Source organism: Elgaria multicarinata, chromosome 5 (genome assembly GCF_023053635.1).
Source record: "Elgaria multicarinata webbii isolate HBS135686 ecotype San Diego chromosome 5, rElgMul1.1.pri, whole genome shotgun sequence".
In the NCBI taxonomy this organism is placed as follows: domain Eukaryota; kingdom Metazoa; phylum Chordata; class Lepidosauria; order Squamata; family Anguidae; genus Elgaria; species Elgaria multicarinata.
The window spans coordinates 8,410,518-8,437,786 of record NC_086175.1 but is presented as its reverse complement, the minus strand read 5'-3'; the positions used below and the strand labels follow the sequence as shown (position 1 = coordinate 8,437,786).

Sequence of the window (27,269 nt, the reverse complement as noted above, 5' to 3'; positions counted from 1 at the left end):
TCCACCGTGATGGCAAAACCCTCTAGTACTGGGAGGCTGCTCAGAATTGGGGCCATGGTGCTCATTGGTGGAGCTATCCTCCTTTTTGGAATCATTGGAGCCTTTTACTATTGGAAGGTGAATGACAAGGAGGTGAGGAGTTAAGGACATTATCTTTCAGTTGGATTTGATTCCTTTGAGCCCAGGATCTCCTCTGACAGGCCTGGCCCTGCTGTTAGACAGAATGAAGCAGCTGCCACAGACAGCTAGTTGAGCAGTCCTTGCAAGGGCAGCACGTTGTTATGGTGTTTAATTTATCATTATTGTATTTTTACTGACTTGGAGAGGGGAGAGATGCCTGCGGAATTTTCTGCTTCAGGTGCCAAAATAACTTGGCCGGCCTTCGAGACTGTGCACCTTGTCTTGGGGGAGGGGGCTAGCGTTTGCTGTTCTGTTACAATTAGCAAAATATCTTGGACTGGACCAGATCTCTGTCCTCTAATCATCTGCTATAGGCAACAATCTCTAAAGCCACCAAGAGAGCCTGAAACGTTGTTTCCACACTTGCCCAAAACCATTAGTAGAAAGAGTGTGTATAAGACTCACCTGTTTAGCTAATAAACTCTTAGTATAACCAGCAGGATCATATGCTAGCTTGTCAGAACAGCCAAACAATATTTTCAAAATCACTTGTGTCCTCTTTGCCAAGTCAAGAACGTAACTATCTGTAGTCAAACCCATTCTGGAGAAAAATATCATTCTGTCACTCCATTTTGTTTTTGAGAGAGAGAGAGAGAGAGAGAGAGAGAGAGAGAGAAGTGAAATATCATTGAAAGACACATCTGGTAATTCAAATTACTCCTGTTGAAAATAAGACCATAGGCTGAATGGAAAACTTGTATCATTACAGCAGTCTGTAATCTTCTGCTAGTCATTGTATTCTATTGGAAATACAAAAATGTTTGTGGTTGACCCTCACAAACGATAGAGCCTCGTGTGGCGCAGAGTGGTAAGCGGCAATTACTGCAGCCAAAACTCTCCCCACGGCCTGAGTTCAATCCCAGAGGAAGCTGGTTCTCAGGCAGCCGGCTCAGGTCAACTTAGCCTTCCATCCTTCCGAGGTCGGTAAAATGAGTACCCAACTAGCTGGGGGAAAGGTAACTGCGACTGGGGAAGGCTATGGCAAACCACCCCGCTACAAAGTCTGCCAAGAAAACGTCAGTGTAAGTAGGCATCCCTCTAGGAGTCAGCAATGACTCAAGTGCTTGCATGAGAGGTTCCTTTCCTTTCCTTTCCTCACAAACGATAGATTTGTGCTAGTACTTTGTGGGTTCATATACTTCCTTTCTTCCATGGAACTCAAAGCATTGTAAGTTGGGTTCCCAGGTGGTCTCACCCACTCATTGACCACACCCAAACCTGCTTAGCTTCATTAAAGTTGCTGCATCATGTGAGTTTCTTCAGGCCGTGCTGTAGTAATCCTGTTCATTCAACCTCTGAGAATAATACAAACCAGAATACAACAGGAGTTTATGTGATATATAAGGTGGGTCTCGTAGCTTAATGATTTCTGCAAAGCAAAGTGTTGAGAACTAAGCTGCCCTTTAAAAACAAACAAACTGCCATTGGCGTGCAGACAGGGGGTTCAGCTGAACCCCCTAATATGCTGCCGCCGCCATGTTTGCCCCATCCCTGCCGAGCAACTTCAGGGAGAGAGGACAAGCAAGGAGCCACTGCTCTAGCCCGCTCCGCCTCCGGAAGGCTTTTTTCAGGGTGCAGCCACTACACACACACACACACACACACACAGCTCTCTCTCTTGCTTGCTTGCTCGCTCGCTCTTTCACTCACTCAGCCGCTCCCAGCTGCTCTGCCTGACCTCTGCGACAGTTGCTGAACAAGGTGGGAGCAGCAGCCACGCTGGAGCCAGGAAGCAGCACGTGGTGGAGCCGAGGAAGGGACTGTTTGTAAGATAGATTGCCCGGAGCTGCGGATTGGGGCCCTCCCCCCTTCGGAGCTGCTGCCCTCCTCTCCCCATCAGCCCTGCGGGTACTGTAATGTTTGGGAGAAACAAAGGGAGAGAGAGAAGCTGCATGTTTGCATGCCTCCTCTCCTCATCGCTGCCCCACCGCCCACCCCAGTCTGGTCTCCAGCAAGAGAAAAGAAAGGGGGAAGGGGGGAGAACTGCAATGCCCCCCCAGGACCTCCTGGCTAAGGAGGGTTCATTCAGCAGCACCTTTTTCAGAATGCATGCTAAAACCATTCCTATCTGCCCTTGCTTATTTTAGGGTGTCCAACCCCCTTTTTTCAAGCAATTCTTTTGGTAAACATTGGATGTGTGCATCTTGTGTCACTTTAAAACAGAGCTGCAGCACAATCCTATGTATGTCTACTCAGAAGTAAGCCCCACTGAGATCAATCAAACTTACTCTGAGGTAAATGTGCACCGGATGCAGCCTGAAAATGAAGAGAGGATGAAGAAAGGACAGGAAAAAAAGAATTGTAGAAATAGAATAGCAAGGTAACTGGGATATTTAACCATATTTAAAGACAATAAGTACATCCCACACTGGGATATTTAACCATATTTAAAGACAATAAGTACAGCAAAATTAGTGCCCCTCTACTTCAGTCCCAATCAAATAATTACAACAGTGAACCAGCCAGGTCTTCCATAGGAAAACTCTGTACCAGGTGATAGTTATTTTTAAATTTTAATTAAAAATATATTATCCTTTCCTATAACAAAATGGTACTTACTCCTAAGTAAGTGTGTCCCACTGAAGAGGGAAATCCTATTTGATTCCTGTATTCCTGTTAGTGTGACATGATAAGTTAAAGGCACAATTTTATGCATGTTTAGACAGAAAAAAGTCCTTCAACTCCTAGAATCCCCTAGCCGGCATGGCTGGCTGGGGTATGCTGAGAATTGTAGGACTTCTTTTCTTTCTAAATATGCACAGGCTTGCACCTTAAATAAGTTTAAAATGTGAAACTCCTCACATGTGTTGAATCATATATATACTATTGGTCTAGTATCAGGAATGTAGCAGCTGTCAGTGTGGAAGATATATCTGCCATTTGAACTGAAGCAATGCATTTTAAGACATAAAGGGGTCTATAAGACTATTACATATGGTTTCTAAAATTGCTTAACACCATTGTAAGCTACTACCTGATTATGCAGAGAGAGATGCCCAGGCAATTACTATACTTTGCCATTATAGGGAGCGTGGCTCCTGGCAAGGGGAGGAGTGGGTAGACTGGCTGTTGACATGTTCAGTGGAGTGCCATAGGCCTTCTTTACTTGTTGCTTCTTCCAAGCTGCCCAGGCCCCTTATCTGGGTCAAGGGGGCAGAAGTGGCACTGCAGCAAAAAGGGATATGAGCACCAATGTTTGGACTGGGGCAAAATAATACAGTATGTGGGTATGTGGTGTGGTTTGGCTTGAATTGCTTGTGTCTGGATTTCCTTTCTGGACTGTACTTGCTGGTTACATGACCCACAAGGCCAGGTTGTGGTATAGTCCTCTTCTTCTTTTGTGTTCAAAAGCCGTAAAGTATCCTGTGAGATCTGGAAGACTCACAACTTTATTATGGCATAATAAGCTGTTGTCCACTGGCCTCAAGTGCCAAAATGACTTTACTGGCTTGGCACTGTGAGTTTGGGGGTGGGGTGGGGGGTCATGTCATTTGCTATTCCGCTTTGGACAGCAAAATGTCTTGGGCCAGCCCTGGCAAGAGCTGGCTATAATTTAGATACTGAACAACATGCATTGGGTTTCCTAGGTGTACAGGGCCCAGGTGTCTCAAGCAGGATCTACACTACTGTTTTCATAGAATCATAGAATAATAGAGTTGGAAGAGGTCTATAAGGCCATCAAGTCCAACCCCCCGCTCAATGCAGGAATCCAGCTTAAAGCATCTCTGACAGGTGGTTGTCTAGCTGCTTCTTGAATGCCTCTAGTGTGGGAGAGCCCACAACCTTCCTAGGTAACTGGTTCTATTGTCATACTCTAACAGTCAGGAAGTTTTTCCTGATGTCCAGCCGGAATCTGACTTCCTGTAACTTGAGCCCATTATTCCGTGTCCTGCACTCTGGGATGATCGAGAAGAGATCCTGGCCCTCCTGTGTGTGTCAATCTTTCAAGTATTTGAGGAATGTTATCATGTCTCCCCTCAGGCTTCTCCTCAAGGCTAAACATTACCTCTGTTTCCTCTCCCCTCCAGCACACTCATACCTCTCCTGTCTGCACCCTCTCCCTCTTCTACCCCCACACATAGGGGCATTTCTCTCTCTTCTTTCCCCCGGGCGCCCCCTACGCCAATCCTCTTCTTCTGCCCTTATTTTATTTAGAGTATTTTTATTTAGAATATTTTTATCCCACACCTCAGCCTAAAAGGCTCCCGGAGCGGCTTACAATTGATCAGTAAAGAAGACTGATGTGCCCTTGTGATGGTTTCCCATCCTCTCTTTTCTCCTTCATCTCCTGTCTTCTGCCAATAGCCCCTTCGCGGCCTTCCAGAGATGCCCCTACTTCCAGATCTCCTACACTCCCCCAAGTTCTCCAAATCTTGCCAGCCAGCCCTCTCTTACGCTAGGCTCGCAGCCACCCCTCGTCCTCACTATATTCACCCCAGAAGTCTCTCTCCTGGACCTCATTCCAAATTCTTTGCTCAGCAGCACACAGGGCAATCTTTTATAATCATTATTAGGGCATTTGATGTATGGTGTATTCTCTGTATGGTGCTGGAACTTAAGATGACACTCGTTAATGTGATAGAATCTGTTTTAAATGTGAATCTGTTTTAGTAAGTTTGGATTAGGTCATTATCTGATTAAATTTAAAGATGGTGAAAATTGACTGTATATGCCTGGTTATCACTACAGCAAAAAATAGTATTCAGAGTCTCCATTTTAAAATGTGTATTTTTAAAGTACAGATTATTTGTTAATTAAAAAAATACAGTTTACTTCAGTTTTCATTTATTTTGTTTGTTTGATGAAAAAAAGTCCTTTATTACTGTATAATTAATCAACGTTTACCTTAAAAAAAATCCCTGGCTGAACCCCCTAATAAAATGTGCTGCGCACGCCTATGCAAACTGCCAATCTAAATGTTTCCATTTTGAACGTGGAATAAGCCTTCCCTTATTCTGTCAGGTTTCATTAATATTTCAGCCAGAAAAGTTTGAACAAGAAACAAGCCTACTCAAGATTTCTTCTTGGGAGTTTGCCACGTTCTTCAGGCGTTTTATTTTCTTCTCGTTCCAAACATGGAAATTTCTTCTCTCCTGCTTCTTTACCACCAGAACTTGATAGAAGGTGCTACTAGTAATTAAATTAAAACATATCTCTGGCTGCTGCACATAAACACAAATCATGCTCTTAGAGCACTCAAAAAAAATTCCTCCATTCTCCATCCAAGGCCTGCTTTGTCAAGTGAGAATGCAATCTTAGAAATCTTTGGATACCTAGACAAAATGGTGGAGGAAGCAAGCAAACTTATAGGGTTGGATCCAGACTAAGGCCTTAGCTAGACCTAAGGTTTATCCAGGGATCGTCCCTGCCTGCTCCCGGGATATCCTGTGTGTCATTTACATGAACAAGGATGATCCCGGGATAAACCTTAGGTCTAGCTAAGGCATAAGTCATGCTACAATTCCACTGAAATAAAAGAGATTTAAATTAGTCAGACTATCTAGTCCCTGGATTTCAATGGAACTAGAGCATAATTAATTTATAGTGTAATCCTATACGTTATCTTAGAAGCAAGCCCCATTGAGTTCAATGGGATTTACTCACAGGTAAGTGAGTATAGGATTGTGATTTTAGCCTCGATCCAGCCTGTGCATTCTAAACCATGCAGCCAGTCACAGGTGTGTGTTATTTATTTATTAATCTTATTTATGCCATTTCTAAGTCACCCTATAGTCAAAGCTCTCAGTGCAACATCCATAATAAAAACAAATACAATTAAACCAATGCTAAAACACATTAAAAGAATTTAAAAGCAGCAACAATAATTTAAAATAGGTTTTAAAAGAGAGAGAAAGATCAAACCAGCTAATGAAGCAATCCTATGACCCCGAGACAGTGACTAGGAATTTTTGGATTCCTGGCTCCAAAGAGACAGGGCTCTGCACTTTCCACCCCCTCCTCTGCAGGGAAACCGCACTCCCCATGCCCTCCTCTGCCCACAAGTTTCCAGACGCAGGCTTGTAAAGAGGGAAAGGAGGCATTCCCATGGCAGGGATGAGTTGAAACTGGGAAAGCAGGGATACAATGGCCTGGTTCGGATGACATATTAGGGCAACAGAGTGGGGAAGAGGCAACTGACCATTTATTATTTTTCTGGTACTCTACACACATGTTGCTCCTCCCCCATTGCGCGGCTAAAAATCCCAGCATCCTTCTGGGCTGCTGGTGCTCCTCCTCCCTCAGTCCTCCAAGCCCCATCCCATCATTCATTGAAAGTTCTGGTTTCAACCGCTCCTGCTGGAGAACTCTATGTCCTTCTGGAATAGTGCACTCGATGGGGGAGATTTCACAATGGAGCCCACCATACAACATTTTATTTTATTTTATTTATTTATTTATTTATTTATTTATTACATTTTTATACCTCCCAATAGCCAAAGCTCTCTGGGCGGTTCACAAAAATTAAAACCGTAATAAAACAACCAATAGGTTAAAAACACAAATACAAAATACAGTATAAAAAGCACAACCATGATAAAAAAGCGAGCAAAATTGATATAAGATTAAAATACAGAGTTAGAACAGTAAAATTTAAATTTAAGTTAAAATTAAGTGTTAAAATACTGAGAGAATAAAAAGGTCTTCAGCTGGCGACGAAAGCAGTACAGTGTAGGCGCCAGGCGGACCTCTCTGAGGAGCTCATTCCACAATTGGGGTGCCACAGCGGAGAAAGCCCTCCTCCTAGTAGCCGTCTGCCTCACTTCCTTTGGCAGGGGCTCACGGAGAAGGGCCCCTGTGGCGTTCCTTCAAATAACCTGGCCCCAAACCATTTAGGGCTTTAAATGTCAATACCAGCACTTTCCAGCACTTTTTAATCAACGGTTCTCCGGATAACAAACGGAGTAGCCCTTTGTTTTCCCTCATTGTTTAAATCAGCAAAATAACATACTGTGAGTTTTGTGTCCGGTGTGTGTCCCACGACACAATAATCAACACAACAGATGGTTGGCTCTTCCGCCCCCCCCACCCCGTTGATTGTGTCATCCGAACCAGGCCATTCTATCTCCAGCCCCGCCCCCTTCCTGAAGCCTCCAATAGACAGGGCGAAACACCCGTCTAGCTAAACTGCAGAATTTGGAGTTCTGTGTTTGGAGACTTACAAGTACCCAGGATGGATCTAATAGAATTGTGCCCTAAAACATGGGAAATGACTCTTTTAAAATATATCATTAAAAATAAAGGAAGCATGACATATTCATATACTATGATATACACATACACACACTAGTGAAGCTGAACATTTTAATAATATAGATGTGCCACTAGTCACCACTTTAACTGATCAGTTAATGAACTGCTGTTAACTGATAGATCAATTAATGTTTTAAAAGAGCCCCAACTATCCCTCAGAATCATGTTATTTTATGTTCTTCTGGTATCAGAGAGGCTCTGTTCACTCATAGCAGAATTGCTAGCCTGTTGCAGAAAACCAGTGCGAAGTAGATGGAGTCTCACACTTGGATTAGAGAGACATGAGTTTAAATCCCCACTTGGCCATGAAACTCACAGTCACCTTTTCTCGGGCCAACCTATCTCATAGGGTTGTTGTAAGTATAGAGTAGAGCGCCATGTGCATCTGAGGTTTTTGGAGGAAAGAAGGGTACAAATGTGATAAATTATTTGTGCTGACTCACATATAATATCTGTGAAAGGACTACCCATGGTTATCTCCAGGTAAACTGTGTTTTTACATTACATTCTTAGGAGAGAGAACCGTCATCTATCTCCAGAAAAACTTCATGGGCCTCATGGTCTTATCCATGATCCACTGACAGAGTTTGTGGCTTGAGCCGTTAATAATGCTGGGATGTTTTTGTGGTTATAGCAATATACTGGTTATAGTAATTGACACAGTCTGTAAACACTTGGGAGTAGATACCACATAACTGTGTTCACATATAATACTAAACCCGTGTGAGCTTCAGGATTCCATGCTCTCCCCCTCCCTTCTTCTCCTGTGATGTGGATCAGAAGCTTCTGCTTCCATTAAACATAATTAGTGTTATGTCCACAATTTAACTCGGTTTAATCTTAACCCTGGCTTATTAAAACAACTCAGCTTCATAGACTAGCTGCAGTTTGACTGCATTCAGACATAATACTAAGCCATAGTTAGTTTTAAAAAATGGAACTGAAGCTTCCAAAACCCTTTTTTGTGGCCATGCTTCAACAGTGTGGGAAGAGGGAAGTGCATGAGCCTGAAGCTTGCACAGGCTTGTCTTATAAAACTAAGTTTTGGTTTAAAGTGATGTGCAGATGAAGCCAGTTTCATACTGCAGATCTGAAATGCCTGGGCAAGTTCTGCAACAGATCCCAGTACTGAGGAGATTAGTGCCCTTTTGCCTCTGTGTCGCATGAGGAGATGCTTAGGGATAATTGTTCAACTGCCCGACCAGTCTCCTTATCCCTGGTTAGAGATTCACGAGGAGTGGCTGCCATGCCTACTGGAAATTTTCTGAAGGTCCTCCAAAACCCCTCAAGATTTTAGCAGCATTTAACCATTCTAATGCTGGGGAAGCAGGTAAGGAAACCACCCCAGCAAAGGAATGGTTGTTGCCAATCTAAACTACACCAGGAAATGATCTGACCATGACAATGGAATGGAAGAAAACTCTCCTTTATCCTGCTCACCCTCTTTCCGTCAAGAAAGACGATCCAGTCCAGAGTTAATCCAACACATGCGTTGGGTTGATGAGAAGATGGGAGCCACCCCAGACAAGATGGCTTTGGCATGGATGTTGAGATTCCCCAGAAAACTAGCCTAGGGTCTTCTGTGCCAGATCTGAGACCACTTGCCAATCCTGTTGAACTGCAGTTCAATAAAACTGTATGTCAAGCTGTGCTACTTTGCTTTAAGCCAAAGTCATCATCTAAGGGCACAATCCTATTGGGACGGCTGTAAGCTTCCGAACTCAGAGACCTACATCCATCCAGGGCAGAGTGGGGGGAGTGGCAGAGGCAATCTTTGCTTGCACGCTCCTCCCGGTCTACATTTTGGCTCAGTGTGCTTTTCCGCCTGTCTAGCTGGAGCTCTGAGGAGCTGGAGGGAAGGAGGCTGGGGAGGCCTGGGGATACATCATAAGCCAGCCTCCCCAGCCCACTCCCCTCCCCTCCCCACATACCAGCACACACCCTCTTCCTCCTTTCCGAGGTTGATTTTGCAAACTCAGAAGGGCAGCGGGTGTGGTTTTCTCCATGCCAAATGCAAGGGGGAAGGGGGGGAGCTCAGATTCCTGGCTCCGACCTCAGATCCAGGAACTCAAAGTATCCTATCTCCCCCCTCGAACCTCTGTCTAAGGGCCATAGTATTGCTCCCTAAAAGTGTTTGTTTTGATACTAGGTCTACAATGTACACTACACAATGAGTATTAATGGTCAAGTACAAGAGGGCTCAATGGAAATAGATGCTGGAAACAACCTGGAGACCTTTAAAACTGGAAGTGGAGAGGAAAAGGCTATCGAAGTTCATGATTTTCAGATTGTAAGTATGGTTGACTATACTTTTTTTCTTTTTGATCCAAAGAAGACACAGAGGAACTCTCTGGGGCTCAAGGAAATGATATACTAGGCCCAACATGTTTTGACCAACGTCTTCTTCCGGTCCCCATATACATGAATATCAAAATATCAAAAGGACTTGGAAAATATCCTATAAAAATGGAATAAAAAGAGGAAGTTCTATTTCCAAGTGAGTACTCCTTTGATATTTCAGATGTATGTGCATGTGCTACTGAAGAAGACCTTTATCAACATGTGTTGGGCTAAATAAACACTTCCTTCTTGTCTTTGGATAGCTTGTTATTATGGTTTTTAGCATTGCTGCCTTCAGATAACCCCATCCATTTGTCTCTCTAGGAACCTCTGTGTGTTTGTGTGGCAGGACCCCTGTGCATTCTAAAAGTTTCTGGAGCATGTTCTAGCTGGGGCGTACATGGGAGTCATGCAGAGAGCTGGTTAGGTTTAGTGGCATCATTGTTATGCGTGAATGGAGAGGGCCCCACAGAGCGTACCCAACACCCTTCTGCAGCTGTTCGTTGCAGGGGAAGCTTGGAAAGAGTGGGCAAGAAAAGAGGTCCGTGTCACCTCCCACCCACACCCACCCCGCCCAATACTTACCTTCTCACTGGGAATATAAGCTTCCAAAGACCCCAGGGATTCCCAGAACACAGATTGAAAATGCCTGATGGAAGGTGAGCAGCTCACAAAAAGGTGCCTGTCTCCCCAATTGCCATATTTCCAAAAAGCCTTCTTCAATTGGCCATGCCAGCTGGGGATGATGGAAGTTGTGATATGATATGATGGCTGTTGGACTATGTCCGCTTCAACGTACCTCCTGAGTGATACCTGTCAGGTGGCTGAGTTGGTATGTCCCACTTGCAGGGTTGGCGCCAGATTTGAGGAGGCCCTGGGCAAGGTGGCCTCCAAGGGCTCCCAGCACTATTGTGGTGCTCCTCCAAGTCAGCTTAACAAGCAGAGGTTCCCTTTTCTTTTGTATGCCAATTGCAAGCACATTGCAAAGTGAAACACCAGTGGAGGCTGCGCTTGCCTGCCATCTTCTTTTCCTCAGAGTGCCATGGTGAAGGAGGCCCGAAGGGCCTTCTGGGAAACGAAGATGATGGGTGGCTGCGCCCTCAGCAGCACTTTGCTTCGCAGCGCATCCACAACCTGCTACAAAAGAGCAGAAAGGAATGTTCTTGCTTGCCATCAGCCCTTTGGCCTAGGTGTTTGACTGACTGTGCTTGGCGCTACGCTGGGCCTGCCCGCTTGCCTCAAGACCTCATCCCCATTCCCTACTGGACAGATAGCTGAAATAATGACGCATTCTCCTTCCTGGCCTGCATTTCTCTCCTTTTCCTCTGTTGTCTCGTGTGTGTGTGTGTGTGTGTGTTTAGAGATTATAAGCCCCTTGGGTTAGCGATCTGTGTTTTCACTCTTTGGAAAGTGCCAGGAACATGGCTGATGCTATATAATCAATAAACAATAACCCTCTGGTGATAGAAAATTATTTGGGGTAATTATTAACTGTTGTTTCTCAATATGTTGTTATTACTCAGGTGTTGCATTTTCCTCTTCTCAGTTGCTTGATAAGTGTGTGTTTTTGCATGTGTCATGTTGCATGTGCAAAGAGTCGTCTCCCTGTTTTCTCTTAAGCAAAGCAAAATGGGTGTTGGCCTCATGCTGCAGGCGTATAGGTATGTTCTGAAAAGAAGGTAAATTATAAGGAGCATTTGCTGTTTGAAAACTTCCATGAAATATTTTATTTCAGTGTATTTGTGAGTGCCTGCAAGCACGAGGTCAGAAATTGGCCTTCTCCTCTTGCCTTCTATATTAAAAGCATTTCTATGTGTAACTGGTTTAGTTTTTTAGCAGTTAGGTGGCACCTTGACACTTAAAATAATAACCAAGGCCTTGCTTTCTAGGGCATAACTGGAATCCGTTTCGCTGGAGGAGAGAAATGCTACATTAAAGCCCAAGCTAAAACTCACATCCCTGAAGTCAATGCAATGACAAAAGAGAGTCTTTCTTTTGACCTGGTAGGTAGCTATCACCCAAAATATGTTTATACATCGCAGGCGGCTATTTGTAAAGACTCGCCAAGTTTAAGGAAAGGATATGAAGAGTGTCCTCTTTTCTATAGAACTTTCTTGAAGAAACGTCAACACTGAGGAGCCCTTGAAAGCAGCTGGGATTGTTTGGAAGGAGAATTCAGGTTTTACCACCTCCTCTACATTTCCTGCTCAGCTCAGCTCAGCTGCTGCTTAGGCTGGGCCTGGCTTTCTTAGCAGAGGTTCCTTCCAGGCTAGGTGAACAGTGAAGAACTGCAGCAGACAAGTGGTCCTCAAGACTGATACTTACAAATAGCCCCTGACCATCCATAAGGGCAAATGGGAGGAGCTCAGGGCATTCTTTTGGCTCATCAGCTACTTCCTGGCATCTTATGGAACTGGCCATGACTAAACATTACAGCACTTTGAAAATGGGACCTGCACCAGTCTACTACTCCCTGTTGTGCAGCTAGGAAATTTTAGATCCCAGATTTAATGGGCTTTTGGGGAGGAGGTGCTTTTAGTGTATTATTTCAGTTGTAAAGCACACAGACAAGATTTCCCTTCTCTTTCCCTCTCCACTGCCATTCCGTGCTTTATTATTATTATTATTATTATTTATTTATTTATTTATTTATTTATATAGCACCATCAGTGTACATGGTGCTGTACAGAGTAAAACAGTAAATAGCAAGACCCTGCCGCATAGGCTTACAATCTAATAAAATCATAGTAAAACAATAAGGAGGGGAAGAGAATGCAAACAGGTACAGGGTAGGGTAAGCAGGCACAGGGTAGGGTAAAACTAACAGTAGAAAGTAACAGTAGAAGTCTGCACAACATCAAGTTTTAAAAGCTTTAGGAAAAAGAAAAGTTTTTAGTTGAGCTTTAAAAGCTGCGGTTGAACTTGTAGTTCTCAAATGTTCTGGAAGAGCGTTCCAGGCGTAAGGGGCAGCAGAAGAGAATGGACGAAGCCGAGCAAGGGAAGTAGAGGCCCTTGGGCAGGCGAGAAACATGGCATCAGAGGAGCGAAGAGCACGAGCGGGGCAATAGTGTGAGATGAGAGAGGAGAGATAGGAAGGAGCTAGACCGTGAAAAGCTTTGAAGGTTAACAGGAGAAGTTTATATTGGATTCTGTAGTGAATTGGAAGCCAATGAAGAGATTTCATTCCTGATAAATTTGGGGGAGACTCTGTTTGCCAATCCTGTTTTTTTAAAAAACAAACACAAAAACTCTGAGTATGTGCAGTTTCACATCATAACACTATAATAATTTCAGGAATACTAAACACATTTACTTGGAATAAGCACCATTTTGTTGTTGGGAGGGATAATACATAAAACATAATAAAATGAGCATCTGTAACCATGTGCATGCCCAGTCAGCTGCCTGCTAACTATAATTAAAAGAAAGGAAGGAAGGAAGGAAGGAAGGAAGCCATGGCAAGCAAGGTCCCAGGTGCAGCATCTGACCATCCAATCCAATGAATAGAAGCACCATTTGGTTGTCTGCTAATCTTTTTTTAAAAAGCCACTTAAAGTAGGGTTTATCAGCATATATTGTGGTAATGCATTAAGTTAACTTTGCATTGCATGAAAAGGTATTCCCCTTTGTCTGTCTTGGCTCTCCCTCCAAACAACTTCATTGGGTTGAATACCCCCACCCCATCTTAGGTGAGGACGTTGGGGGAAATATTCCTTAAGGTATATTGCATGAAAGCAGATTGGCATTTTGGATTGCAGCTGCTCTAAACTAGTTAAGTCACTGGAGTATTGCGTCCAGTCTGGGGCATCACATTTTAAGAAAACTGTCGGGGGAGGAGAAAGCCCTGAGCAAATGAGAGAGCTTTTGGCATGTACAGCATGTGAGAAAAGTGTAATGGGCTCTGGTTGCCTGAGAGAAAACATGGGGGAGAGGAAGTTTTCTTGATATGTCTTGAAATATTAAAAGGCTGCCTTGCAGACAATGGAATAGCAATTGCTGTTTCCTGCCAGCAAGGGAAATGGGTCGAGTTTTCATCAGAGGTTTCTTTAGAATGCACTGGATAAACATCAGTTCGGGATGGTTTACATTTTAGAGGATTCTTCCCCAGAATATGAGGTTAGACTTTATTACCCCAGAGATCAATTTTATGATGCTGTGAAAGATTTGGTTTGCACCCGGTAGAGCTTCCAATTCCACTGTTGAGTTAATATGATGGCTCTGATTAAAAGTCTTGTTCAGTAAAAGCAATTATATTGACCAAAAGCTTGAAGTGCAAGTTAAAAAGAGCCTTCGTTTTGAAGTGTACCCTAAAGGTTTTTCATTCTCATCTTCAAAGCAATGTAGGAAAATGGCACTGATTGAACTAGAAACTTTAAAGAATCCAAGTATTATTTTTAACAAGAGAGCTGCTTTTCCTTAGCAGCAGCAGGGGTGGGGGGGAAATCACTCAAATGGTGTATGGATCCACAAGGTAAAATTTTGAATGCCCTCTGTAGTAAAGTCTTTGCCATTGGTGTCGATACTTCACTTGATCAATTTTATTTAGCCCAACTTGTTTCCACAGTGTCATTATTGATTTTGTAACTGGCTTCTATGCTCTCAAGTTAGTGAGGTGTTTTTTATAAAAAAAAAACTTCATTTTTACATTCTTCTCTTGCCATTTTTTGGGGAAAGAATTTGTGAAAGTTTTTTGGAAATAAAAATAACCAGATGGTAAAGAAAAAGCACACTGCTTTAGACTAGAGATAAATTCCCTTTTGATTTCTGCAAACGCTAGTTTAATTGGCCATTTTATATTCAATATTTGCTATAATGAAATGTGAACTAGGACATTTACAACATAATCTTGTTTGTTCTTTTACTATAAGCGCAAAAATTACCATAATGCAATGCTAAAGTTGCACAGTTAGTCGGGAGAGTCATGAAATGAGAAAAGTGTAATGTTTCAACAGCAGCATTAAGTTTACTAAATTACCCATCCTGTGCATTTGATCCACTAAGCAACACATCTGGGAGTTGCAGCAGGGGGTGGGCAGGGAAAAAGCCCACCTAGAAAACAAGACAGCAGGAACAGCTGTGGGACAGGGCAGCTTAGTACATGCCACGATCCTTTTGTTGCCTGAAGTGAAAATGTGTAGGCTGTAGTATAAGAACACCCCGCTTATTCAGTGGGGTGTTCTTATACTACAGCCTTCTCCAACCTGGTGCCCTCCAGGTGTGTTGCCCTGCAGCTCCCATAGCTTAGGGTGACCCTATGAAAAGGAGGACAGGGCTCCTGTATCTTTAACAGTTGCATAGAAAAGGGAATTTCAGCAGGTGTCCTTTGTATATATGGAGAACCTGGTGAAATTCCCTCTTCATCACAACAGTTAAAGCTGCAGGAGCTATACTAGAGTGACCAGATTTAAAAGAGGGCAGGGCACCTGCAGCTTTAACTATTGTGATGAAGAGGAAATTTCACCAGGTTCTCCATATATACAAATAGCACTTGCTGAAATTCCTATTTCAATACAACTGTTAAAGATACAGGAGCCCTGTCTTCCTTTTCATATGGTCACCCTACCATAACTCCCATGCTGTCTGGGACTCATGGAAGTTGCAGTACAACACATCTGGAGGGCACCAGGTTGGGGAAGGTTGTGTTAATGAATCATGAGGCTGTTATATGATTAAAGCATTTTTCGTTGTTAATTGATTAAAAGGCAGAAGATGGTTTAATTAATGAACTGTTTAGGGCTGCAATCCTATGCATACTTGCCTAGGTCCCACTGTACCTAATTAGTTAATTCAGAGAAGATAGACATAGAATTGCACTGTAAATCTACATATCTCCAAAACTTCAGCGTGTGTGCATTTTTGAGATACTGAAGGAACTAATTTGCTATTTAATAAACAAAAGCAACCAATTATTGTTAGATGGAAGTGCCATCTTTCAGATTTTCTTTTTCAGTCATTATCACAGCATCACACATACCAGATCCAACGTAGCCTTGGAAAATAATCAGCTGCGCTTTTAATCTACAGCCTCACACTGGGACATTTTCCCTTGCAGATTAAATTTGGTCCTCACTAATCAATCAATCAGATTGAAACTTGCAGCCCTAATAAATCCATGTTCGGATCTCAGGGCCTGTCTTTTGTATTATAGAAGCGGTGTTGCCACTGCACTCAACCTTCACTGTTTCCCTCCTCACTACAATAACGGGAACCATATGGTAGTAGTGGGTCATCTTGTGGGAAGGACCTCAACAGTTCCCCCATCTCATCCAGCCTTTGATGTTGCTGTGGTTCTTCCCAAGCAAGTCCAACCATCTTATGTGGCTTCTCAATTCCTAAAGTTCCCAGGGTGGCACAGAAAGCAGGCAAGGGGAACTTTCAGTCATAAGAACTGGCCTTCAGTAATGTGAGCATATAAATGGTCCCAATAATAAATTACAATAAGAAAAGAATTGTAAGAGCAGTTTATTTACATTCTTGAGGCTGATTATTTATTTATTTATTTATTTATTTATTTTATATCCCACCTTTCCAGCATTCAAGGTGGCTAACAATAAAACCCAGATTTAAAACAAAATCTTAATTATAACATTAAAAAAATCAAAGAATTAAACAGAGGTACAGACTATACCCCTGTACACTTTGAAAGCAATAGGCTGTCCTGCGCACAGGACTAGATGCATGTACGTCTGATTAGCAATCATTCCTTTCTGAAAGAATTGTGCAGATGGGGCACACAAATGTACGTACACACGCACACACATTACTTATGTCACATACTAACTTTCCATCGGAGGGTTGGGTAAGGAAGCACATACTTGCTACCCCATAATGGCCCCTTTCAGACAACATGCAAAATCATGCTGCTTAACCACAAAATGGTTAACAAAATGAATCAACCCTAATGCATCCCATTAACCATTTTGTGGTTAAGTGGCATGGTTTAGTGTGTTGTCTGAACGGGGCCAATTTATGAAGGATTCTTGGCCAGGGCTAATTTGATAACTAGCCTTTCATCTTATGGGATACTGTGGTGTGATGATGTCAAGATGGCACCTAAAGTCTCAAATTACATATTGGATTCATGACCAGTTAACAATAGCAGCATCTTGTGAAAAAAACTTCCCCCTCGTTTTTTCTTTTACATTGTCTTTCTTTTCTCTGGTAGAGCTAATTTCACTCCTTCCCTTAAGCTTAATAAGATCTACTACTGTAACAGTCACAAATGGAAAAGTAAAAGTAATTTTTAACATAAAACCACTGGGAGAAGGACAGTTAGCCTCTCTTTCTTTGCTTGAACTGTTGGCTTTTATTAACACCTAATCTGCTGTACATACCACAGCTTTTGTCAGTCAGGCTAACTGCAGATTTATGCATTTCCTGTTCACCTACAGGAAGATGAAATTATGCCAGCTAAATTTGATGAAAACTCTCTGGTCTGGGTTGCTGCAGAACAGCCTATAAAGAATAGTAATTTCCTGAGTCCCAAAATTTTAGAGCTCTGTGAAGACCTGCAGATTTTCTGGCTTCGACCGTCCTATCCAAAAGGTAACGTTTCTTTCATAGAGTGCCTTCAGTTCTGTCCAGTCATAGCTTGAAACCACCTCTGACTATGCAAATTCGGTGTCTTCCGTGTAGGATCTATGCAGGTGTAGAGAGTAGCCACAGCACTGGGGAGTCTTGCATGGATCCCAGTGCGAAGCTCATTAAACTTGTGCTGCCTTATTCTCAAACACAGCACTTCTCCCCTTAGAACAGTATTATCTACTCTGACTCTCAGTAGTTCTCCAAGATCTCTGGCAGATGACAGTTTCTACCTCTCTGGGATCCTTAAAGTGGAGATGCCAATGGAGTTGGAAACTCCGGTGTGCAAAGGAGGAGCCTTTTACTGAGCCAATGTCAGCTTTTGACATTGGGGAATGCAAGCGTTCAACCCACAATCCCGTGGATACAACCTGAGGGAAAACAGCATCGCTAAACCATTGATCCATACTGCCCCTTGTGGCAGTATGGATCAATGTATAAGAGTCTTGTGGCACCTTAAAAACAACTAGGTTTATTGTGGCATGCATTGTCATGGACTACAGTCCACTTCGTTAGATGAGGACTCTTCCTGACAAAAGCTTATGCCAGCCTTTCCCAACATGGCATCGTCCGGATGTTTTGAACTTCAGTTCTTAACGGCCCCCATCAGCATGGCCAATGGTCAGGAATGCCAGGAATTGTAGACCAAGGCATCTAGAGGGCACCAAGTTGAAGAAGGATAACTTATGCCGTAGTAAAATTGTTCACTGAAGGTGTAGCAAGACTCCTCCTTGTTCCTCTGCAACAGCCTCGTGTGCCTCTGGAAGTTGTCTCTACGCTGTGACGCATAAGATCAGGTCATGAGGAGAGACCAGTTCGTTATCTGCCTCTTCTTCCTGCGACTGTTGCCTGTTGCTTTTCTGCTGTCACAGGGCTTTGGACCAGATGTGTTAGGATGTGACCTTTGCATGCACGCGTGGTGTATCCCTGGGTAAACAACAAACCAAAGAGGGCAGCAGTTGACCAGGAACAAAACAAAACGATGCTAGAGAGCACAACTTTTGCAGACTTTAAATAGTCCTTCCATCCTGTTTTTTTTTTAATTAAAGCCCTCAAAAGGAGGTTTTTCTGTGTGATTAATGTAGGTTTTAGAAACACAATGACGGAAGAAGGATTCAAACCTCAATCCCCAGCAAGTAATCCAAAATGCTTCAAGGACTATTTAAAGTTTGCAAACTCCTAGGCTCCCACGGTATTGCTCGTTAATGGCTGTGAGTTTTAACACATACTAAAATATTTTTTAATCTTTTGATGCTTTCTGAAAATAATGATGTAACACTGAATGGTGTTCCATCTGTATTTTGTATATGTTTATCGGTCTTTACAAATAACGGAACTGTTTTTCTGACGAAGTCAAAACATATGACAAAACAGGACAAAAACCGGATGCCTATAATCTGACTTGTACAATAACGTGTTTCGTGCAGTTGTGTGTTCTTTAGCATTGTTTTGTTTTGCATCCCTGGGTAAAGCACTCTATCATATATTGTGGGACATCAAAACGAATGTACTCCTTTTAGCCTGGTGAGCCTATGAAATGCCGCCGCCTGGATTCTTTAAACTAGCATCCGGTAGAAACTGTTTAAAATGTGCTGTGTACACCAATGTCTGTTTGTGTAGTTGGGCAAAGAAGAAAGAGAGGGGCTACAAGGAAAGCACGCCAGACTCAGTCCAACTTAGGCCTGGACCAACTTGAACCTGCTGCCGAAGTAGTAACTAGGAGGCCACGTCCGAGCCAGCGGGCTCAGCAGCGTGAACGTCCATCTAATGCTACGGGACCTTCTGCACGAGACTCCAGGCCAGCCTTTAATCCAGATAATCCTTATCATGTGAGTATTGGTTAGCAGTGGAATACCTTTGCAGCTTCGGTTATTGGCCTCTGCAGGACCCTTTCCTTGTGGAAAGGGTCCAACAGAAACGGCTTTGCTTCCCCAGCTCTTGCTACTGGCAAAATGGTGAAGCCAATAGAGAGTGTTACAGCCCTTTACCTGGACTTGCGGCCCTCTTAAGAACAGCACAGGGGAGGGAATGCAGTTCAGTAGCCTTGGGCGGGTGGGGAATGTTACGTAATGGATATTTCCACACTGTGCAGTTTGAAGTGTACTTTAGATGAACATTATGCCATGTCCTCTTGCATGAGGGACATTTGCTTAGGATTAACATCTACTTATAAAAGGCAACCCCGTTCCTGCACCAGTATTCTTATATCAGGGATAGCTACTACTACTTAATAGCATCCACAAAATGTACTGTGCAAAATGAGGGCACAATGAACATGACTAAAAGGAGTGGTTTTCAGCATATCAACTGAGCTTCTCTAAATTTACTTTCCTTCCATTGGTAGATTTTCTTTCTCATCATGCTCTAATGGGTTCAGCGAAAGAGGAAGCTCCCAGAATGAGCACAGAACATGAGCAGTCCGTAACTAAATCAGATTTATTCAGAACAGACAAATCAGCTCAAAAAAGCCCAGCACATTCAAGGCTACAGTATAATTTTAAGGGTTGTTTCCCTGTGAATTACAGATTTTCGTGGTGAAGGGCCACCTGTGGCCAAAGATGTGTTGGGCTTTTTCAGGCTGCTTGGAATAAATTTGTCTTTACACCTACTTACAGACCTCAGCCAGTTAGGCCAGGGCTTCGGGACAAAAAAAAATGTTTTTTTAACAAAGTCTCATACATTTTTGTTAATTACAAAAAGGGTATCTGTGTTACCTGTAAGACAGCCCAGAATGGCAGCCAAAGGACCCCCCTCTTACGCTGTCTATCATATTTGTATCCCATCCCTTAGTTAAGGAGTTCATAGCAGCATACATGGGGTTGCCCGATTTTAACCTCCAAACTATCTCGTGAACTAGGTTAAGCCAGGTGTGTGTGTGACTAGTCTAAGGTCACCTGGCGAGCTGCATGGCCAAGTGAGGATTTGAAGTCAGGCCTCCCTGGTTTAAATCCAGCATTTTGTTCATTGCACTGCACTGGCTCTCTGCAAGCTATAATTTGAATAATAAAACTGGGGGGGGGGGTGTCAAAAGGCCATGCAATCCATGCCCCTGTCCAAATGGAATTCGCTAATCATAGTGTCTTCTAATGAAGGGCACCGAGGCTACCTTTCTAGTGTCTGATGTTACCTTAGATGTTTCTAATGAATTAATGATATCAAAAGCTCCCTCCATTTCATATTAATCTCTGGGTTGTATAGAGAGAAAAGGGTCTTTCTTTGTGCTGAAAGATAAGTGCATTCAGAGCCAGGACCTTTGTGATCTCATGATAGTGGGAAAACTCTTTGGACTGATGGTACTTGTGGGCAACATACCACGTCAGAAATTTGGAGTAGTTTCAACTTTGATGTCTCTGGAACAGCTCACAACACATGACCACTCTTCTCAAAGTAGACAGAGTTCAAATTACCTGAACAACCAAAATTGAATAGCCGACAAGGTGACTACTGCAGGACTAGGTCATTCTGCTGTTGTTGGAGAGAAGAGAGAATCAAGTTGAACTGGCTAGAACTTTGATCGTGGAAGACTGAATCAGTCAGCAGTGACTCATTGGTTTGGCTGGCCAAATATGACAACCAAAGCAGTAAGGCCCAAGGTGCTTCTTCGTGCAGCAGAAATGTGGCAACTGAATCGAGTAGAGGTCAAACACATTAAGGGGATCTAGCACTCAGCAGAGTGGAAACTCAGCCATTCACAGTGACAGAACTCACTCTGATGTGTCATTTTAGATGTTTTCCACAGTAAGCAGTTGGCCAAAATCCAACTAGGCCAGTTCTTGTAATCATTCGGTACAGTCTCTGACATTACTCTCAGTGATTTCAATTTAATAGATACAAGATAAAATTTAGTGTGTTATAATTTAATGATAACAAATGCAAATTGTGAGATAACAGAAGATATTTGATTAATAAAAAGAAATACAAAGTCAGCAAGTGAAAGGACAGCCGACTTGCAAAAACGTGGAACTCCTCCAGTTTTTCTGTCTCTTTGTGCTTCTATGCAATAATGTTTACTATTTGTTTAAAAACCAGAACTAACTTGTTTGTGGAAATGAAAGGAAAAACACAGTTTTTAAGTTCCAGATGTCTTCTGGGCACATACTCAAGATCGCAAAATAGGTTAGCTAACTCTCAATTGTGCTACAAAAAGCCTTATTGGATGGTTTCAGTGGATGCTTGTAGATGAAATAGAGATGTATGAAATGTGTTAGTACCGTATTTCTTCGATTCTAAGACGCCATTGATTGTAAGACACACACTAATTTCAGTACCACCAACGGGAAAAAAGCTTTGATTCTAAGAAATAATAAACACACCCGCAATTCTAAAACACACCCCGTTTTTAGAGATGTTTATATGGGGGGAAAAGTGTATCTTAGAATTGAAGAAATACGGTAGAAACCTGGAAATGGAACCTATTCCAGAGCAATTCAGTTGGAATAAGATCTTATACACCATGGTGCTGATAAAAAAAAGCAGACCGGAGGGAGATAGTTACAGAAAAAATGGCGTAAGTGCATTGGAGAAGCCAGAGGAGGAGAATTTCAGCGCAACTAAATCATTTTGAAGGAGATGCATGACCATGAATGGTTCTCCATCCAATCAGAATTATTCTGCCTTGATAAAGAATTTGAAACAAGAAGAGGAGGAGGAGGAGGAATAATTAGGAGTAATTTCCAGAATACTCTTCTCTTATGGTATATATCAGGTGGGTGTACTAGGGGTGGTAAATACTCTGCCACTGAATGGCAGAGCCATGTCTACAGAATCACATGCCAGAGGCAGGAGCACAGGTGATAAAATTTAGATGTCTGACTAAGTCTTTTCTAGTGGTTACCTTAATATATGTCCAACCTCATGGTCTTAGACCCTGCATATATTGCTCCATGCCACAACACAGGACTCTGCTTGCATAAAAGACAGCAAGCTCACCAAGAGACTACTAGAAGATATGCAGTCAAAGCGCAGCCACTAGTCAGCCTGACATCTTAGGAGACTCCTTTGTGTATCTCTCCCCCTGGCATTATTAGGGGGCAAAAATAGGGTACTGTTACTGAAATTCAAAAGTTCTCACTACTGAGGTAAACTGCTGCTGCCTATTGTGCCAGGCCCTTGTCTCTTCTGCACAAGCAGAAGAGAATGCCCTTCTCTGAATGCCCTTCACTGTGCCAGACTGCAGGCACAGAACCAAAGAGAGACCACAATGACACTGTCCTGCCTAGCCTGCTGTTCTCATCAAGTCTTTTATCTGGTTTTTCACAGAAAATATGCTTAAAGTGTCCCACTTTGAGAAGAAAATAGCATACGAATTTTATTCTGTCAATATATGGAATGATCTTTTGACAGCCATGTTGCTTGTACCACATTCTTAAAATTCACTGCTGAGAAGATACTTTCCCAAGCTCATCCTAGTTATAATAGAGCTTATTTGCTGTCTCTTGCTCCCTTTGGTCCATACATGCCTTCTTGAATACTCACAAACTCAGATTAAGTGCAGCCAGGTCTGTATTCTAATGACTATAGCTTTTACTTTTCAGATTTGGCAGTTAGGTGATACAGAAATGTAATAGATCTTTTGTTTTTAAAATTATAGAGACATGATGAAATGTGCCATTTAAAAATGTGCTTGTTGTAATTTAAATTGCAGCAGCTAGAAGGGGGTGAAGGGATGACCTTTGACCCACGGCTAGATCACGAAGGTGTCTGCTGTATCGAATGTAGACGGAGCTACACACACTGCCAGCGGATCTGTGAACCTCTCCTGGGCTATTACCCATGGCCTTATAATTATCAAGGATGCCGCTCTGCTTGCCGACTTATAATGCCTTGCAGCTGGTGGGTTGCCCGCATCTTGGGTATTGTATGAAGTACATGAAGCAGTCCTGGACTACAAAACACAAGATACTTCAAAAAAAAAATCTGCCCAAAAATCCTGATCCTCAGTTTGTATGCATGTTAAAGGAAATTTTTTTTAGGAAAAAATATGGTATCACCTATTATAGATGTAAATAAAATTAAAACCTCAAGTTAATATTTCATTAGTTTTATAAATGCAGAGTTGAAACCTGGAAGCCTTTTGTAAAACCCCATCTTAATCCTGCTGGAAGCGAAAATTTGGAAGGAAGAATCTTAAATCTAAAGCCAGATTAATTCTTTAATGAATAAGGTTTCCCCACATGAAAGCTCCCTAAGAAATTGAAATTCAGTCTCTCCTACCCATGACTGGTGTTATGAAATAGATGTGAAAATTTGTCCAATTAGATTACTAGCTAGACCTTTGCTTTGGGAGTACCTTTCAACCATGTAGAGCTTGACAAATAAATCATAAGTGAAACTGCTCTCTGTTGTTATTCATATAGAACCGTTGGGTCATTACGGAGCTGTTAGAAACCAATTACTGCACATTTTTCCTATTGAGCTGCTGCAGCAGGGAAACGGCTGGGCCAAAAAATAGAAGCACTGACAGAATCCAAATATTGGAGCTGTTGCATGGGGTGGGCTCAATGAAGACAATCAAAATATCTTCACAAGACCCAAACCTGAAAGTACCCCAAACTACATGTGTCACTTGTACCTTGTTGTTAGTAGCAAGTGTTGACTTTGTAAGATTGGTTAGTGGGAAATGTGTGCGCAGAGCAGTAAAGCAGCAGTTTCTGCAGCCAAAACTCTCCCCATGGCCTGAGTTCAATCCCAGCGGAAGCTGGTTTCAGGCAGCCGGTTCGGGTCGACTCAGCCTTCCATCCTCCCGAGGAGGTCGGTAAAATGAGTACCCAGCGAGCTGGGGGAAAGGTAATAATGGCTGGGGAAGGCAACGGCAAACCACCCCGCTATAAGGCCTGCCAAGAAAACGTCAACAAAAGCTGGCGTCCCTCCAAGAGTCAGTAATGACTCAGTACTTGCACGAGAGGTACACAACGGGGGGGGGGGGGGGAAATAAGAACATATATGTCTGCTGTGTACAAATACTATGCATACAAATATCTAAATCCTCTTTGCAAGCATTTGCTGTTAGTGAACAGTCTGTTCCTGATATTTATTTATTACATTTATATCCCGCCTTTTTCCCTCCAAGGAACCCAAGGTGGCATACATAATCCCCCTCCTCTCCATTTGATCCCCACAACAACAACCCTGTGAGGTAGGTTGGGCTGAGAGTCTGTGACTGGCCCAAAGTTACCCAGTGGGTTTCCATGACTGAGTGGAGACTAGAACTTGGATCTCCTGACTCCCCAGTCCAACACTTTAGCCATATGGGGAAAGGAAGTGTGGAAATCAGCTTAATAAAATGCAGTAAGAAGAAAGTGTGGTAAAACAGCTAAAATTCTGTTTGAATACATGATGCAAAAAGTTAAAACTATACACACTGACTTAGTGGCTGTGATTCAGTTGCAAAAACCACCACCACCACCCAAGAAATTAGAATGTGTTGTGAAGTGTGTATTAGGAATGGAGAAGAAATGTGGGACACAAGAAGAAAGACATGTTGCTTACCTGTGATTAGTTCTTCAAGTGGTCATCTGCATTCACACACATGAGCTCTGCCTGCGTGGAGCTTCATTCAAGAAAATTCCACAGCTGAGGCGTTTGGGGCAGGAACCCCTCCCCCTGCTGCACAACGGGCATGTCTGAAGGGTTCCCGCCCAATCCCTCAGTTCCTGAAGACCGACATTGTGGCCTCGGAACCGAGAGTTGTCTTCCTGTATCAATATCACATACCAATATTGACACCCAAGCAGGGAACAGTGGGAGGGTTGTGTGACTGCACAGATGACCACTCAAAGAACTGCAGTTACAGGTAAGCAACCTGTCTTTCTTTGTTGTGGTCTCTGTGTATTATACACTTGGGCAATTAGTGAGCTCACTTACTGGAGGTGGGTCGGTGTCTAGAGTAGAATAGATGACCGCACAGCCCTGCCAAATGAGCAATCCGCCCTGGCTTGTACATCCATCCAATAATGTTTGATGAAGATTGAAGGTGTGGACCACGTCGCTGCTCGATGAAGTTCAGGAACCGAGACTCCCTTCTCCCTTTGTAACAGTCCCCAACATAGGTAGTATCCAACACGGGCCTTGCGTGGGTGGCTCAGGGCTGGCGGGGACATGCGTGAGGGCGTTCCTTGGTGGTGGTGGTGGTGGTGGCTGCACGCCTGCAGCCCCTACAACTGGCAGCCACAATGTAGAGCTGGGGGTGGGGGAGTGCCACAACAAGCAGAAATGCTCGTTTGCAGAAGGGCTGCAACCTGCGCCCGGCCCCTACCACTGGTGGCTATGATGTAGCACTTCCAGAAGGAAGTGCCGCAGCGAACATTTCCGCTCATTGCGGAAGTGCCCTTGTGGAAGTGCTACATCACAGCCGCCAGTGGTAGGGGCCGGGCGCACACGCATGGGTAGCAACACCACCTACATTTGTGCGCCCGCAAAGGGTCTGCCCATGCAAAGCCCGTGTTGGATGCTACCCGTAGTGCACAGCTCTGACCATCCTCTGAGGTAACAGTAATGCATTTTGTTACCTATATAAATTTCCCTGCACTTCCAGTGAATTGTGACATCTTTAAAGATTTGTGCTGCCACAAATAGATTTGCTCCAACTCAAGGGTCCTAAGAAGCCCCAAAACTAATGTCAACCATATTTAAGTCTACTGAAACACAAACACATTCTCTATTGCCACTAAGACTTATTTGCACAGGTCTCAAACTTTGGGAGCATGTTAGTTTTTTCACCAGTGACTTATGATGATGGTTTCAAGGCTACATATAGGAGGACAACCTCCATTCCTGAAGATCAAATGTCCATTCATTTTTTTCTAAAGGGAACAGACAAAAAATAAAACGGTTATGGTGTCACCATTACCACTAAACCATATAACCATGGAAGATGATGTAAAGGAACTGCCTGCTTCCACAGACCTTGATGCAATGTTAAGAGCCACATCAAAAAGGCATGGGGGGGGGGTGTTAATGAGTTTTTGTCCTTTTCAGACTTGTGTGTTAATATATTTACCTGCTACAGCTCCATGGCAATTCTTACAATTGCAACACTTACTGTTACTGAGGTTTGGCCCAGCTGCTTTTAGAGTTTCAGAGCCTCCAGCATTGTTAGAAACACTTATAGCAGCTGAACTGACATGTCGATCCACAACCCATATATAGAACTATTTAATAGCAGTAAGTAAATATGATACCCATAGTTTAAGACTAGATTGGAATAGAGAATTGGAGTGTCCTATTTTGCCTAACTAATGGACGGTTGCTCTAGCATCTATATCTGAAGCTTCCGTGGATCTCAGGTTACGTCTTATTCAGCAAAAAAAAATGTTTCGGGTCTATTGGACTCCACAATGCCTTTTCAATAAGGGTCTGTCTAACTTGCATAATTGTTGGAGATGTAATACATCTAATGCTTCCTTAACTCATATGTTTTGGCAATGCCCCATAGTTGCCCCTTTTTGGGAGGAGATTAAAATAAGGATGAATTTTGTACGGAAACAATCTATAATATGGAAAAATGTGTATCTCCTCCTAAATTACCTACCGGCTTCTTGAAAGTTAACACACGGCCACTCCAGATGGATCTTCAGAGCCCTTATGACAGCCAAAAATACTTATGTTACCACACTGGAAGGTCAAATTCACACCTCCCATAATGCAATGGATCGAGGACCTAATAACATTATCAACTTTTGAACGAGTGTTATATAGTGGATAAACATATGGATATCTGGTCTGCTTTTCTTTAAACCTTTCTATAACTCTCTCCCCCCCTCTTTTTTAACAGTACATAGGATGGAAAATGTTAATTTTATATACACAATCTATGCTCCCCGCCCCCCCCCCCCCCGGTTTTCACAATGTATTTTCTGTTCTATTTGTTGATATTCACAATAAAAAAGGGGGGGAATATGGGATGTTTTATAGCTTGA

General features: G+C 43.0%; 1 protein-coding gene across 1 annotated transcript; it reads left to right on the top strand.

Moving 5' to 3' along the window:
• On the top strand, positions 1 to 23,304 carry CNMD (chondromodulin). Its single transcript, XM_063127424.1, has 6 exons — positions 1 to 132; positions 9,581 to 9,721; positions 11,661 to 11,774; positions 17,163 to 17,316; positions 18,973 to 19,181; positions 22,997 to 23,304. The coding sequence occupies exons 1-6, from the start codon at positions 10 to 12 to the stop codon at positions 23,213 to 23,215; spliced, it is 960 nt and encodes a 319-aa protein (XP_062983494.1). The 5' UTR covers positions 1 to 9; the 3' UTR covers positions 23,216 to 23,304.
• Positions 23,305 to 27,269: the final 3,965 nt, after the last annotated feature.

Coding starts and splice junctions, on each gene's coding strand:
- CNMD (XM_063127424.1), top strand. CDS start 10: ATGGCAAAACCCTCTAGTACTGGGAGGCTGCTCAGAATTGGGGCCATG. Junction 17,317..18,972: donor TCGACCGTCCTATCCAAAAG/GTAACGTTTCTT, acceptor CTGTTTGTGTAG/TTGGGCAAAGAAGAAAGAGA. Junction 19,182..22,996: donor ATCCAGATAATCCTTATCAT/GTGAGTATTGGT, acceptor TTTAAATTGCAG/CAGCTAGAAGGGGGTGAAGG.